Source organism: Dermochelys coriacea, chromosome 7, assembly GCF_009764565.3.
Source record: "Dermochelys coriacea isolate rDerCor1 chromosome 7, rDerCor1.pri.v4, whole genome shotgun sequence".
Classification (NCBI taxonomy): domain Eukaryota; kingdom Metazoa; phylum Chordata; order Testudines; family Dermochelyidae; genus Dermochelys; species Dermochelys coriacea.
Genome location: NC_050074.1, coordinates 39,152,265 through 39,168,847, shown reverse-complemented (window position 1 = coordinate 39,168,847; position 16,583 = coordinate 39,152,265). Strand labels below are relative to the sequence as shown.

The 16,583-nt window shown below is 42.8% G+C and overlaps 1 protein-coding gene across 14 annotated transcripts in view; it reads left to right on the top strand.

Annotated features, from left to right (window-relative positions):
* Nucleotides 1-7,488: 7,488 nt before the first annotated feature.
* ATG7 (autophagy related 7) overlaps nucleotides 7,489-16,583 on the top strand; it is a 267,326-nt gene continuing 258,231 nt past the window's right edge. For 4 of the 14 annotated variants that reach the window (XM_038408827.2, XM_043519111.1, XM_043519110.1 and 1 more), the window contains exons 1-5: nucleotides 7,491-7,619; nucleotides 11,447-11,642; nucleotides 12,864-12,918; nucleotides 14,833-14,950; nucleotides 15,961-16,038. In XM_038408827.2, the coding sequence (XP_038264755.1) occupies nucleotides 11,465-11,642; nucleotides 12,864-12,918; nucleotides 14,833-14,950; nucleotides 15,961-16,038 (429 nt within the window). In that variant the 5' untranslated portion in view covers nucleotides 7,491-7,619; nucleotides 11,447-11,464. Of the gene's footprint in view, nucleotides 7,620-10,451; nucleotides 10,473-10,580; nucleotides 10,704-10,726; nucleotides 10,864-11,446; nucleotides 11,643-12,863; nucleotides 12,919-14,832; nucleotides 14,951-15,960; nucleotides 16,039-16,583 lie in introns of those variants that run through there. The other 10 variants (XM_038408829.2, XM_038408826.2, XM_043519112.1 and 7 more) reach the window with 7 other exon arrangements.

Below are 16,583 nucleotides of genomic sequence, written 5' to 3'. Positions count from 1 at the left end.
CAATGCCTGAGATGATGGGGCGTCCAGGATTTCCAGGTTTATGGATCTTGGGTAGCAGATAGAATAAAGAACCTCTCCAACGCATCATCAAGGATCTACAACCTATCCTGAAGGACGACCCATCACTCTCACAGATCTTGGGAGACAGACCAGTCCTTGCTTACAGACAGCCCCCAAATCTGAAGCAAATACTCACCAGCGACCACACACCACACAACAGAACCACTAACCCAGGAACCTATCCTTGCAACAAAGCCCGTTGCCAACTCTGTCCACATATCTATTCAGGGGATACCATCATAGGGTCTAATCACATCAGCCACACTATCAGAGGCTCGTTCACCTGCGCATCTACCAATGTGATATATGCCATCATGTGCCAGCAATGCCCCTCTGCCATGTACATTGGCCAAACTGGACAGTCTCTACGTAAAAGAATGAATGGACACAAATCAGACGTCAAGAATTATAACATTCAAAAACCACTGGACTTACTTAACTTAACTGCTGGAATTAGCCTACCTTGCTTGTCACCATGAAAGGTTTTCCTCCTTTCCCCACCCTGCTGCTGGTGATGGCTTATCTTAAGTGATCACTCTCCTTACAGTGTGTATGATAAACCCATTGTTTCATGTTCTCTGTGTGTGTGTGTATATAAATCTCTCCTCTGTTTTTTCCACCAAATGCATCCGATGAAGTGAGCTGTAGCTCACGAAAGCTTATGCTCTAATAAATTTGTCTCTAAGGTGCCACAAGTACTCCTGTTCTTTTTGCGAATACAGACTAACACGGCTGCTACTCTGAAACCTGTCATTATGCAAGGCACTGAATTTAGCCGTATAGAGTGGAAATCTGTCAACTTCACGAAAAAACTTGCACAGATACAGACAGACATCATCTTCCTCTCCAAATGCAAACAGATGGACATCATACCGAAAGGACTGAAGGTAAAAAATCCATTACAATCTACATACCACACAGACTATGCTGACAGCTTGTGCCACACACTCTCAAAGAAACTGCGGAACCACCTGATCAACATCCTCTACAGCAAACAGGGAAAGATTAAGAATGAGCTCTCAAAACTGGATACTCTCATAAAGAACCAACCTTTCACACAAACTTCCTCGTGGCTGGACTTTACAAAAACTAGACAAGCCATTTACAAAACACACTTTGCTTCTCTACAAAAGAAAAAGGACACTAAGCTATCTAAACTAGTATATGCCACAAGGGGCCACAACAATGGTTCCCGTAACCCACCCAGCAATATTGTTAATCTATCCAACTATACTCTTAGCCCAGCAGAAGAATCTGTCCTATCTCGGGGCCTCTCCTTTTGCCCCTCCACCCCCACGAACATGATACAGTTCTGTGGTGACCTAGAATCCTATTTTCGACGTCTCAGACTCAAGGAATATTTCCAACACACCTCTGACCAACATATTAACCCACAGAGACCTTCCTGCCAACACTACAAAAAGAAGGATTCTGGGTGGACTCCTCCTGAAGGTCGAAACAGCAGCCTGGATTTCTACATAGACTGCTTCCGCCGACGTGCACGAGCTGAAATTGTGGAAAAGCAGCATCGCTTATCCCATAACCTCAGCCATGCAGAACACAGTGCCATCCACAGCCTCAGAAACAACTCTGACATCATAATCAAAAAGGCTGACAAAGGAGGTGCTGTCGTCATCATGAATAGGTCGGAGTATGAACAAGAGGCTACTAGGCTGCTCTCCAACACCACTTTCTACAAGCCATTACCCTCTGATTCCACTGAGAGTTACCAAAAGAAACTACAGCATTTGCTCAAGAAACTCCCTGAAAAAGCACAAGAACAAATCCGCACAGACACACCCCTGGAGCCCCGACCTGGGGTATTCTATCTGCTACCCAAGATCCATAAACCTGGAAATCCTGGACACCCCATCATCTCAGGCATTGGCACCCTGACAGCAGGATTGTCTGGCTATGTAGACTCCCTCCTCAGGCCCTTCGTTACCAGCACTCCCAGCTATCTTCGAGATACCACTGACTTCCTGAGGAAACTACAGTCCATTGGTGATCTTCCTAAAAACACCATCCTAGCCACTATAGATGTAGAAGCCCTCTACACCAATATTCCACACAAAGATGGGCTACAAGCCGTCAGGAACAGTATCCCCGATAATGTCACGGCTAACCTGGTGGCTGAACTTTGTGACTTTGTCTTGACCCATAACTATTTCACATTTGGTGACAATGTATACCTTCAAATCAGCGGCACTGCGATGGGCACCCGCATGGCCCCATAGTATGCCAACATTTTTATGGCTGACTTAGACCAACGCTTCCTCAGCTCTCGTCCCCTAATGCCCCTACTCTACTTGCGCTACATTGATGACATCTTCATCATCTGGACCCATGGAAAAGAAGCTCTTGAGGAATTCCACCATGATTTCAACAATTTCCATCCCACCATCAACCTCAGCCTGGACCAGTCCAGAAGAGATCCACTTCCTGGACACTACGGTGCTAATAAGCGATGGTCACATAAACACCACCCTATATCGGAAACCTACAGACCGCTATTCCTACCTACATGCCTCTAGCTTTCATCCAGATCATACCACTTGATCCATTGTCTACAGCCAAGCGCTACGATATAACCGCATTTGCTCCAACCCCTCAGACAGAGACAAACACCTACAAGATCTCTATCATGCATTCCTACAACTACAATACCCACCTGCTGAAGTAAAGAAACAGATTGACAGAGCCAGAAGAGTACCCAGAAGTCACCTACTACAGGACAGGCCCAACAAAGAAAACAACAGAACGCCATTAGCCATCACCTTCAGCCCCCAACTAAAACCTCTCCAACGCATCATCAAGGATCTACAACCTATCCTGAAGGACGACCCATCACTCTCACAGATCTTGGGAGACAGACCAGTCCTTGCTTACAGACAGCCCCCCAATCTGAAGCAAATACTCACCAGCAACCACACACCACACAACAGAACCACTAACCCAGGAACCTATCCTTGCAACAAAGCCCGTTGCCAACTCTGTCCACATATCTATTCAGGGGATACCATCATAGGGCCTAATCACATCAGCCACACTATCAGAGGCTCGTTCACCTGCGCATCTACCAATGTGATATATGCCATCATGTGCCAGCAATGCCCCTCTGCCATGTACATTGGCCAAACTGGACAGTCTCTACGTAAAAGAATGAATGGACACAAATCAGACGTCAAGAATTATAACATTCAAAAACCAGTTGGAGAACACTTCAATCTCTCTGGTCACTCGATCACAGACCTAAGAGTGGCCATACTTCAACAAAAAAGCTTCAAAAACAGACTCCAACGAGAGACTGCTGAATTGGAATTAATTTGCAAACTGGATACAATTAACTTAGGCTTGAATAGAGACTGGGAATGGATGAGTCATTACACAAAGTAAAACTATTTCCCCATGGTATTTCTCCCTCCCACCCCCCCCCCCCCACTGTTCCTCTGATATTCTTGTTAACTGCTGGAATTAGCCTACCTTGCTTGTCACCATGAAAGGTTTTCCTCCTTTCCCCCCCCTGCTGCTGGTGATGGCTTATCTTAAGTGATCACTCTCCTTACAGTGTGTATGATAAACCCATTGTTTCATGTTCTCTGTGTGTGTGTATATAAATCTCTCCTCTGTTTTTTCCACCAAATGCATCCGATGAAGTGAGCTGTAGCTAACGAAAGCTTATGCTCTAATAAATTTGTTAGTCTCTAAGGTGCCACAAGTACTCCTTTTATGTTTTCATTTGTTACAAAAAGCTAAGCAAGAGGAAATTACAAATCAAAAACCAAGCAAGTTCTGAACAGCACAGCTACTAGAGTATTTCAGATTGACTGTGTTTCAGCAAGCCATGACATTTCCCTGGTGGCTGCAATTTGTGCTTTTCTTTTAAAAAAAAAATATCCATAAGTCATAGCCCTTATGGATGCGAGGTCAGCATCACAACATAGCAACTGCTGCACCATGTCAGAGGCCCTGTCGTGACATGATTAGTGGTGCAGGAATAGCTGAGGACCTGACATGTCTAGTCAAGTACTGTGATGGCCTGGACTTTAATGCAATGCTGAAAGTTTTGTCACAAACCAAGGCTGGGACCTGTCATGATGTCGCAAGCTCTGCAATGCACCCAACTGGTGTGTCACAACATGGTGAATTCTAGAATGTAAAGGGTTATCATGTCACAATATGCTGATTTCTGCCAGAGCAGTTCTATGTCACAATACAATATACTGAATTCTGCAGCGTGCCAAGATTACCATGCAGCAAATATGTATGAGGGGGTGGAATGTTGTCAGTGACTGTTAGGCCACCTAGACCTATAATGGGTGACAGTGCAATACTGCACCCAGTAAATGTCACACCTCTGTTCAGCGCAAACCCCAGGCGTATGCACATCAGCTCACCATACTCCCTTTTGGTTATATGATCTACTTCAGTGTCATGGCTGAGAACGCTCGCCCTGCGGCACTTCAAGGAGTGGTGACATCATTTGACTGTGCCAGCAAGTGATGCTAGAAGTAAATAGCGGTGAAGCTGGTGAGTAGCCCGTAGTGGGGAGGGAGCGAGAGTGGAGAGCTTCTTGCCTTCGGTTGGGCTGGTAGGATGGGAGTGGTAGCACAGGGAGCCAGGCAAGCGGATCCTGGGGGCCCTCCCAGGCAGGCAGTGCATCCCATACCTGGCTGCAGGTGCCTTGTCCTCTGGGGTTCCACTTTTCCTTGGCTCCCGTTCCCTGGGGGGGGCACGTTCCTGGTCCCTGGGGTCCAGCTACCCCCAGCCCCAGTACCTGCCCTTGTCCTGGCTATTCTGCTTGCTCAACAGGTGTTGGAGGAACCCAGGGTCCAGGCCCTAGGTCTCAGCGTGCCCCTCTGAGACAGCAGATGGCGATACAGAGTCAGTGTCTAACTTTCCTAGCACTGCTCTGAGTTGGGCCTAGTTAGGCCTAAGTTGGAGAAGCCAGGAGGGATTCTTTCAGACCTCACCTGCAGGTCTTAAAAGCTACCTCTGGCACAGCCTGTCCACAGTCAAACTACATTTATTTTCAAATTAAAATGTCTACATCTTTTATAAAATCCAGGTTCAATAGAAATGTTTCCACTGTTAAAATGTAACAAAAATTAATTAACCAAACATAGCCATGCCGGGCTAGAGGCCCAAATCTTGCAGCAGTGAAAACTTGAATATGAGACTGGCATTGCTGAGTTTAGAGACAAGTTGAAAGAAATGTAAAAAGTGACAACTTTATATTCTTTCATGCTTAAAAACATTGGGTGTTACTACAACACTTAAAAACATTGGGGAAGGATAGCTCAGTGGTTTGAGCATTAGCCTGCTAAACCCAGGATTGTGAGCTCAATCCTTGAGGGGGCCATTTAGAGATCTGGGGCAAAAATTGGGGACTGGCCTTGTTTTGAGCAAGGGGTTGGACTAGATGACCTCCCGAGGTCCCTTCCAACCCTGATATTCTATGATTCTAACAACAGATAAATAAATTGGTTTATTTACAAAATCTGACTTTAAAGCCGAGTGTTTCTTATATGTACGGTCTATCAGTGGTGTTCCTGTAAACACACAAGACTTCAGCATGTTGTCAAAATACTAGTTTTTTAACTGGAGAAGTGTTTGGATCATCTGGTGGCTGTAATCAAACATCTTTAGTTGCAGAGGATGTAGTGGCTGGGAAGTCAATTTAATTATGTCATGAATGTAGAAAAGACATTAAATAGGTAAATTTCCATTTTTCAGTATGCTATAAATTTCTGTGGAAAACTTCAGTTTGTATCTCTATTCGGTTTATAACTTATTAAATCTTTTCACAGTATTGATTCTGAAGGCCCTTTAGGAAAACTATTTGCATTTCTTTAAAAGGAATTGTTAACACAAGTCAAGGTGGAAAGGAATGTCTTGCAGAGGCTTTGTATGTTGCTTAAAAGAATTACTTTCAATGTTATTGCTTGTACCATCCTATTAAATTGTATCCATCCATATCTGGTGGAATAAGTACTCGAGCACAGATGTATTATTATTACTACTAGGCTGAGTAAACTAATATTTGCTTATTACTGTAGAACATCTATAGGATGAGCCATTCTTAGACTGATTCAGCAAAGTACTTAACGTGTGCCTAATTTCAAGCATGGGAATAGGCCTTTTTACTTCAAGTACCTTGCTGAATTGGAGTCTTAAGGAATTAAACCTGAATTTATTTTTTTAAATGTCTTTATGCCTGGTTGCTTTATTTGGCATATTCTTAAAATAAACTTTTTTGGGACATTTCAGAGGTTGCTTAATATTGTTTCTTTAAAAGAGTTTCCCAGTACGTGTATGCACCATCCACTAGATGTCTCTGTTCTGATATTTGCAGCACCAAATCACAAGTAATAGTGTTTGGCATAAATATATGGCATTAGCAAAATATACATGTGTGGTAACCATGTGTCCAAGAAATATCTAGGTTTTCAAAGGATGGGATAGGCCAAAAAAAAAAATCATTCAGATAGACACTATGGTACACCATGCAAAATGAAGTAAAGCTGTCTTGATAGTGATAATTGCACAGTATGATAGAAAAGCCACATTCTAACTAAATTAGAATGTCTAAAACCAAGATATAGATATGGATATATAGATATAGGTATTAAACTTTGCTGTATAACAGTAAATGATTTGAGACGCTATTAAATAAGACTTATCCAGAGTACCAAAAAAATCCAGCTGTTGCTAAAAATACATAAATGCAATGATGCAGTCCTATATGTAAAAAGAAAAGGAGTACTTGTGGCACCTTAGAGACTAACAAATTTATTTGAGCATAAGCTTTCGTGAGCTACAGCTCACTTCATCGGATGCATTCCACTATGGAATGCATCCGATGGAAGTGAGCTGTAGCTCACGAAAGCTTATGCTCAAATAAATTTGTTAGTCTCTAAGGTGCCACAAGTACTCCTTTTCTTTTTGCGAATACAGACTAACACGGCTGCTATTCTGAAACCAGTCCTATATGTGTTCACAAAATTAATATAGTGTGGAGCACTATAAATAGAATGATGCAGCTTTCTCAATCTGAAATGAGAAAAATATCAAAACCAAATAGAAGGATGCCCCTCAAAACTTACTAACAAGTAAGGAAGAACAGTCGTAAAGAGTAAACTGTGTGCGTGCATGTATGTGCATGAGAGAGAAAGAGAGAGAGAGATTGTATACATACTCTGAACATAATGTTTGAAACCTTGGCAGAAATTACGTCTGATGCTGAATCTGATGATAGACCTCAGCTGAATCTGATGATGAGTCAGCAGGGGATTGCATGATTTAACAGGAAGATACGATTTAGTGTTATATCTTTGTTGTATTTAGAAATTATAGAATAACTGAATGCATGATACAGACCGGAAAGACTTTGCATGAGATAGATGTTGCGCAAAGAAAAGTGTAGCTGTGGTTTTCTGAATCTAGCTCTGTTAGATTTCAGAAATTCTCCTGGAGAAGGAACTGCCTTTCCAGACCAGCTATTGAAGGGGAGAAGAACTCAGAATCTTACAGAAGCCTTTCTGTTGCTGTCAGCACCCGTGAGTTTATGGGGTCCACAAACTAGAAAATTGTTCAATCTGAACAAAGATGTGATATAACAAAACTACAGAGCATCTCCTTGCAGTGTTGTAGGGAGATGGTGTTGGACGAGGATCATTGATCTGTTCACACAAGTCAGTGGGAGTTTTGTGAAAAATCAGTGACGCAATATGGCCTTGTGAGAATATACTGTATAATCAAAGAGTCATTTTTGGAAGAAAAAGAAGAGTACTTCTTAAATTTAGGGCTAGATTTTTAAAATTACTTAGGTGCCTAACTCCCATGGAAATCAACAGTGCTTGTATACTTTTAAAAATCTGCCCTTAATCTCTTAATTATTGCTATGTTTTCATTAAAAATATTTATTTCAATTTAATTGGGGATCTAAAGATTTTTCTATTTGGTATTTTGATTATAAGCTTTTTGCACTGTTGGTACACAACTTAAATGGAAGAGAGTTCAGAAAACTACTTAGAAAATAGTGAGGTATTAGTTTGATGAAAGAAAGTTTTGATACAAAAAGATATGAATAAATGCTTTTGACAGTGGCAGGATGATTGTGGCATTAGGTGGGTTGAGTGCTGATGATTTTGAAATAAAAGCAAACTCAGTTATCATGGTTGTAAAGTAATTTCTGAGATTTATAAAATATATTTTTTTTAAAAGTAATGTCTATTTTATATCTTTCATGGCATTATATCTTGCATGGCAGAGGTGGCCCCACTCCACCCAGCCCAGTGCAAGGGCACTATTTACAAACCAGCAGTTGCCAGACACACAGTGGCCTGCCCGGCCCTGTGCTGCCAGCCTACTCCTTCCCCTCTGTGGCATACCCATGTCACGCCACACAGCCCCCCTGCACAACACCCTCCGACTCCCTATGCCCACAGCCCTCCCAGATTCCCCACATACAAATGCACAGGGCCCTGCACACCACCCAGGCCCAATGTTCCCCTGCCCAGCCCCACCACAACTGTCCAGCACCCCCACAGAACCTCCACTCCCTAGTGCCCGAACATACACAGATCTTCCCTGCCCCCTCCAGACTTCCCAGAGACCCACTCCCCCAAACCCTCTCTCCTGGCTGTACTCACCGGCTCTTCTGGGAGGTGATTGTGCCTGCTGGGCTGAGCCAGCAGCACAGCCAAGGCTGGCCCCGGGGCTGGGAATTGCTCTACCCCTTCAGGAGTTGTGCAATCAGTCAAGACGCCTTGCCTGGAGGGGCCCACCCAAGTCCCCCACATTGTCCTGTCCCCTCCACCTGGCTGAGACTGGTCAAGCTTCTGCACCAGTCCTAGGTGGCTCAGCTCTGGGAAGACAGATGGGGCTCCACAGGTGGTGGGAAACAGAGACTGCCTGGAGCTGGGGTGCACTCGGGTCTGGCCAGGGGGCAGAGAGGAGCAGGGGGGTGAGGCGAGGGGGCAGAGAGGAGCCCTCAGAGGACCAAGTGGTGGGCAGGGAAAGGAGCGGGGTCTCATGGCGCAGTGCAAGCAGAGTAGGCCAGGGCCCCTTCTGAGCATAGACCCAGCTCCATGGAGCTACTGGCACCATTGTAAACCCAGCATTGATACAGTGTTGTTGTAGCCATGTTGGTCCCACAATGTAGAGACAGGGTGGGTGAGATTATATTACCACACCCACTTTGTCTCAGCATTTAAAGGGACACTATCAATCTCAAAATTGCACTTCTGCCTGTAAATATTTTACACACTCATTAAATTACAATAAGTGAAAGAGATTAGAGAAATAATACAATTTTTTTTGCAGTCTGTTTATGATGTGCATTTGAGAACAGCTTAATATACAATCATTTTCACTTTTAACTCTGTATATTCTGCTATGTTTCCCTTCTTCTTGATGTGGGGCTTCTGGGTTAAAACTGGGGAAAAGAAAAATATGTAAAAATAAGTTGGTATGAGTGTAAAACCACAGACACTGGCAGAGAGGCTCAATGGATGGCATACTACTTTATTTTTTGGTCTGGATTAGACTTCAGGTTGATACCCAGCAGCAGGCTAAAGAGATGTCAGTTTTAAAAGCTGACTGTTATAAGTACGTCTTCACCTATGCTATATATACACCAAATTGTCATTATTTGAGCTCTTAGTTAAGAATATACATTTCCCTCAGTTTAGAATATGAAAGTCAATAAAGTCAGATTTACATTTCTTTTCCTCTACAATTGCTTCACTTTGAGATTCTTAGTGCCGTAAACTTTGTTTTAGATGGCGGGGAGGGAGGAAATGTTTATTTGCTGACTAAGCATTGCTTTCAGGAAGATTAGTGTAAAATTCTGAAAACATTAGCGTTTGCTTTTTCTGAAAGTTCATTTTTACAACATTTTAAGTTCGTGCCAAATAAAAGTGGATAAAGGCCTTCTAAAATGTAAACATCCCTGCTTGTATGGTACAACTCCAATTTGATAAGTCTTCCGTGATAGCAGTCAGCAAAATATGTTTCGGAACGGATTGTTTTATTCACAAATGAATGAAGAGCCGACACTACGCTTTTTTTCAGACTTGCTATTTGTAGGTTTTGCTAAATTAATTTCACTCATGTAAGACAAAACGTTGAAACACATTCATCAAAGGTAGGGAGTGTTTCCTCCCCATTCAAATCAAATTTGTTTCAAAACTGGCTTTTTGGCAACACTTCCCAGCTATGTTGATTATCAGGGTGGCCAAACGCTTTGAAGCGAGGTTGAGCGGGGAGAGGGACGCTTCAGTCGGCCCCCGGCCGGCTCTTCGCTTCCCTGATTTAGTTCTTATTCCACCTTCCCTTCTGGCACCCATCTCTTAGATTTTGTTTGCGCTAGACCCGTCTCCAGGTGACTCGAGCATAATTCACTCGTGGGGACAGCCGCAGCAAATGGAAGAAAGGGGTTGCTGCGGGCATAGGAGCTAAGCTACGGGAAACAGGCCAATTGTTTAAAGACGAGGAGCCGGCCTCGCCTAAGATGGCGCCCTGGGCGAGACTGGGGTTGAGCTCGGCCGGGGGCGGAGCGGCGAGCGGCGATGGCGGACGGGGCTGGGAGCCGAGCGGGTGATGGGGGCGGGGCGGAGGAGGGGGAGGAGTTGGGGCAGGTGGAGGCGGGGCGAGGCGAGACAGGCAGGCGGCGCCGGCGGAGCGGGGCTGCGCAGGAGGCGAAGCAGGGGATGGTGGCCGAGGGGGGCTGGGCGGACTCGGAGGCGGAGCGGTCGGAGGGGCCGGCGGCGCGGGGGATGGTGGCGGACCGCGGCTGAGGTGAACAGGGCTGAGGGGCGGAGCCGGGCTGGGCGGGGGGTGTCTGTTGTTCTGACGCTCTGTAGAGTGAGCCCCCGCCGCCCCCCGTGCACGGTGCCCTGGACGGTCGCGCAGCCCCCCCCACAAGGCCGGCGCTGGCTACTGGGCCACATGTGGTTTCTGGAGTGTCTCTTGGCCACCCCTTGAATCTGGTGTTTGTTAGGTTTAGTTAGACCAGTTTTGTCTTTGCGTCTCTCTGGCACTGAATGAGCATGTTGAAGAAAAAATGTTCCCGAAGAAGCGAGAACTTAAATTTACAGAAGGGGGTGGGACGGGACGGGGTGGGGTGTGTGTGTACGTACGTACGTACGTGAGTGTGCACGCACACGCACACCCCTCTTCCGCAAATGAATTTCTCGCTTCTTGCAGAGAGAGGGGGCTTGGCTAGTATACTAAAGATTTTGTCATTTTGTTTGTAAATGACATCTTTAGGCTTTGAAAAACAAAACACTGTTAAAATAAACCTCCAAAGCCAACATAATCAGCTCTATTAGTAGCTATCAGGAATGACTCTTCTCACAGAACTTTTGTCTGTTTTTAACAGCTTTAATTGAATAAAATAATGGCAACTGCTGGTAGTGAGACACACAATCCCCTAGAACCTGGAATCCCGAAGCTACAGTTTGTTCCCTTCACCAGTGCCTTGGATGCAGGATTCTGGCATGAGCTGACACAGAAGAAACTCAATGAGTATAGATTAGATGAGACTCCGAAAGGAATCAAAGGCTACTACTATAATGGTAGGTAAAAACTGAACTTTTTATTAGGCATACCAGATTTTCTCCCGTTGTCTTTTGTTTAATTATATTTCTGTTATAAGAATTTGTACTATGTGTACAAAATATTTCACAGTCATAATAAGACACAGAAAAAAGATAGGTTTCAGAGTAGCAGCCGTGTTAGTCTGTATTCGCAAAAAGAAAAGGAGTACTTGTGGCACCTTAGAGACTAACAAATTTATTAGAGCATAAGCTTTCGTGAGCTACAGCTCACTTCATCGGATGCATTTGGTGGAAAAAACGGAGGAGAGATTTATATACACGCACACAGAGAACATTTCTCTGTGTGTGTGTATATAAATCTCTCCTCTGTTTTTTCCACCAAATGCATCCGATGAAGTGAGCTGTAGCTCACGAAAGCTTATGCTCTAATAAATTTGTTAGTCTCTAAGGTGCCACAAGTACTCCTTTTCTTTTTACTGTAAGGAGAGTGATCACTTAAGATGAGCCATCACCAGCAGCAGGGGGGGAGGGAGGAAAACCTTTCATGGTGACAAGCAAGGTAGGCTATTTCCAGCAGTTAACAAGAACATCTGAGGAACAGTGGGGGGAGAAATAACATGGGGAAATAGTTTTACTCTGTGTAATGACCCATCCACTCCCAGTCTCTATTCAAGCCTAAATTAATTGTATCCAGTTTGCAAATTAATTCCAATTCCGCAGTCTCTCGTTGGAGTCTGTTTTTGAAGTTGATATGAGGGGTGTGTGTGTGTGTGTGTGTGTGTGTGTGTATATATATATATATATATATATATATATATATATATATATATATATATATATATATATATATATAAAAAATCTGTGATTATATGAAAAACTAGAGATTCTTATTCTATTCATATTTATTTCAATGGGAGCAGGATTGTACCCTTAGTTCAGGAAACTATATTTGATCTGTGAAAACGTCAGAGTCCTGTGGCACCTTATAGACTAACAGATGTATTGGAGCATAAGCTTTCATGGGTGAATACCTACTTTTTCAGATGCAAGAAGTGAGTATTCACCCACGAAAGCTTATGCTCCGATACATCTGTTAGTCTATAAGGTGCCACAGGACTCTTTGCTGCTTTCACAGATCCAGACTAACAGGGCTACACTTCTGATATTTGGTCTGTTGTTTTTATTGTGACATAGTTGCTGCTGCTGTTGTTATTTAAAAGAAACTTTGTTTTTGTCCAGGTGATCCTTTTGGTCTACCAGCTCGTTTAACATTGGAGTTTAGTGCCTTTGATTTGTAAGTACTTTATGTGATTTTGAAGTTTTAAAAAAAAGGGGGTAATATGGTTACACCAAGTGACGAATCACTTACGAATATGCTTGGTGTGTATCTTCTAAGAGTATTAGCAGAATTTTAATGAGGATCTACCCACATTTTGATATCTCAGTGTGATTTTCACAATTGTCCTCACTAATTCCTTTGAAAAGATAGGAGCTACCACTGGAATTATTTGCCTGCCGGAGATTGTAAATGTCACATTGAAACACAACAAAATCATCTCAGAAAACACTTTAACATCGGGAACTGAAGAAAATTGTGGAAAACAAAAATTGTATGTACATAAGAATGGCCATACTGGGTCAGACCAAAGGTCCATCCAGCCCAGTATCCTATCTACTGACAGTGGCCAATGCCAAGTACCCCAGAGGGAGTGAACCTAACAAACTTGTAACTTGATATCATAGCTATTTTAATTTCTTATGGCAATATTACAACAACCAAGTGTTCATTTATGCAGTGAGGAAGAATTCTACTGTGGGAATTACTGGATGGAATAATTCTCTTACCTGTTTTATGCAGGAATTCAGACTACATGATCAAAATGGTCTCTTCTGACTTTAAATTCTGCGGAAGTTGCATGTCCTGTATATTATTAATTTACCTTTTCTGATAATCATTAAGGCCTTGGTCCTTCAAACACTGCAACTTTACACATGTAAACAGTCTCATGGAAGTCATTGAACTACTCACATCCATTGAATGAAGCAAGCATATAAGTATTTGCAGTATTGCAACCTAATTTACTAAACCACACATTTTACCAGTAAAGAAATTGAATAAAACACACTAATATCTATGAGGAGTATTGTCTAGTTAATGTTGCTATAGGTAACAAAGTCAGAAAATCCACAGATTTTATCTGTTAAACATTAGTACTATGTTGTTTTATATTTGTTTTTAATGTACCACTCCTGACTGAATCACTTTTTACTTTTTTTTTAATTTAAAAGAAAATTGATTTATCCCAGAGATTCCTCAAGGGGCTCTTCACAGAAAATCATAATGCTTGTGGAAAATTTACTTTATGATGTGACATTTGAACCTCCTTGCACCTTGTAGAGATAAGTGAGTAACTGCCATGATGTGGAAAATGCAGTAGGCAAGGAATGTCTTGCAGGCTTTTATGAATAATAGTAGTAATTTTACTTAAAAAGACCCTCGGTGAGCAATACACTTAATCAGGTGCCTAAGCTGATTCCTATTTGATAAAGCACTAAAGCATGTGCTTTGCTGAATCGGGGCAAAGCGTCTCCACCTCTATTAGGGATCTGAAGTACAGCACAAAAACTGCTAAATTAAATTTAAAGGCTATAAACACTTAATGGAGCATTTGGGGAAAACCCGGAGGGCTCAGCAGTAATTATATATAAAAACATCTCCTTAAAAGGCAGAATTCTCATATGCTTTTGAAAAGTTGGGAGGAATTCATTGAGGCAGGTCAAATTCATTGAGGCAGGTCAAACCATACACACGAGACTGTCTATCTTCATAATCTTTGTTAGAAGTATAAAACTAATATTTTCCAGCTCTTTCCTATCTCCAGTACCACAGTGGCATTTATCATTGTGTCATGAGGTGTCCTCTGCATTTCTAAGCCTTCAGTTGATCAAGTCATCCTAATAATTACTGAGTTGCATGTCTCTTTTGTCCCTGAATGCAAGCACATTTTTGTAACTTCCTGCAAGCATTCTAAGTGGAACTGTCCTTGACTCGCCTTCTGCCTCATTGTGATGTATAAAGTCACTACTCTGCTCGGAAAACTCTGCATCATTGGAGCTTAATGTGAGAGTTCCCGTTGGTTACCGTTAATGAAAGCTCTGGCAAAAATGCTAGTATGTGGTTCCAAGAGTGTCCTTGTCTCCTGTCTAGGAATGCTGCCACCCCAGCACACTGCTGTCCTGCTGTCGGAACATTATATAACACCAACACTTTTGAATCTTTCAAATCCTGTGATAAGAAGTCACTTTTGGAAAAAGCAGCAAATGAGGTGAGGTTAACAATTAAATACATTTACAGAGAAAATAGGATTTGGGGAAAGCTAGTGAACAACTTTGCAGTTTGCGTCCCAGGCAACGGAGAGACTATCATCCCCCACTGACCCATCTAACCCCGGCTTTGGGATACAGTTGCTTTCGGAGCAGGCAGTTTAGTGTCTTCTGCTTGCTTCTGATCACCTCTGGACAGCAACAGTTTAAATGATGGTTCTCAGTAACCTCCATGCTGAGTCCTGCTCAGCGACCCCCAGTTTGAGGACCCCTGGTATATGAATAATCATAACATCACAAATGTACAATAAATGAATGCAAAAATGAACTAATTAGCTACATTTGAGTTTGTTTCTAACTGTGCACAGCATACCACCTGTCTGCACTTCTAAACTTTTTTGTGCTTGTGATCCTGCCACTGGGATTTTTCAGTTTCAGTACCCTACATATCGCAAGGATGAGAGATCTAGGAGAATGAACCAACCCAAAGCTGCTGTGTTGGTTATGATTCATCCATATGGGGGGCTGTAGCTGTAGGAAAAAACATGTTAATTATCATATTTATGTGTAATTATGTAAAACCTTCAAAATTTAAGCCTAGATATCTGTTGGTATAGGCTGTCTGTCATATGGGAGACGTAGTTCTGGATGAGTTCTGTGCTTCTGATCCTTACCTGGCAGAATGAAAGTGAAATGTAAAGCCTATAATAGTAGAACTGTCATTTGTAATTCTCAAGACGCCAGGACAAACCAGAAATGCCTTTGTTGAAATGCCTGCTTATGGGGTGAGCATTTATTAGAGCATGGGCTGAATTAAGTAGGGAAAAGTCTTGCCTAAATTACTGAGAATATTACTTAATCCTGCCTTGGCACTAGGGGCTGGAGTAGATGACCTCTTGAAGCCCCTTATAGCCCTACATGTCTTGTCTATGATTAGTTTGAGCTTTTAACATGTATGGAAGAAGGAAAGATGAATGAATCTCTCCATATGCTTCTTTTGGTCCATTGACAGATATGGGAGACGATAAAATCGGGGACTGCCCTTGAAAACCCTATGCTCTTGAACAAATTCCTGCTTCTGACTTTTGCAGTAAGTAATGCAATTTATTCCATACTTTGAATAGTGAAACACAAATAATAATGAACCATGTCAGTGAAAAATAGTAATATAACTACTGTAGTTACCAGACTGCATTTTGTACATTCATGTGCTTCTCTACAAATATAGAGGATTCTTGGATTCCATATATAAAAGTAAATAATGGCAATTAAAGTCCTGGGTCAAGTGAGCATAATAAAAGTCAAGACTGATTAAAGAATCTGCAGGCTTGATTCACTTATTCCCTGAGCAATAAATTTGCTGGAGAGATGGGAAGATGAGAATAAGTGCTAAAAGAATATTGCTTATTTCTTTCGTCACGGGTACAAGCACTCTTATCACAGTATAGCTCATTCAGTCACAGGCACCGACTTTTCGAAGTGCCAGGCCATGCTTGACCCTGAGATCTGATCCAGGCCTTTCCCCCCAGCGTCCCACTCCCACCCTGCCTCTTCCCGCCCCTGCTCCACCCGCTCCTGTGAGCACGCTGCGTACTTGCTCTTCCTCCCCAGAGCCTCCTGCGTGCCGCAAAACAG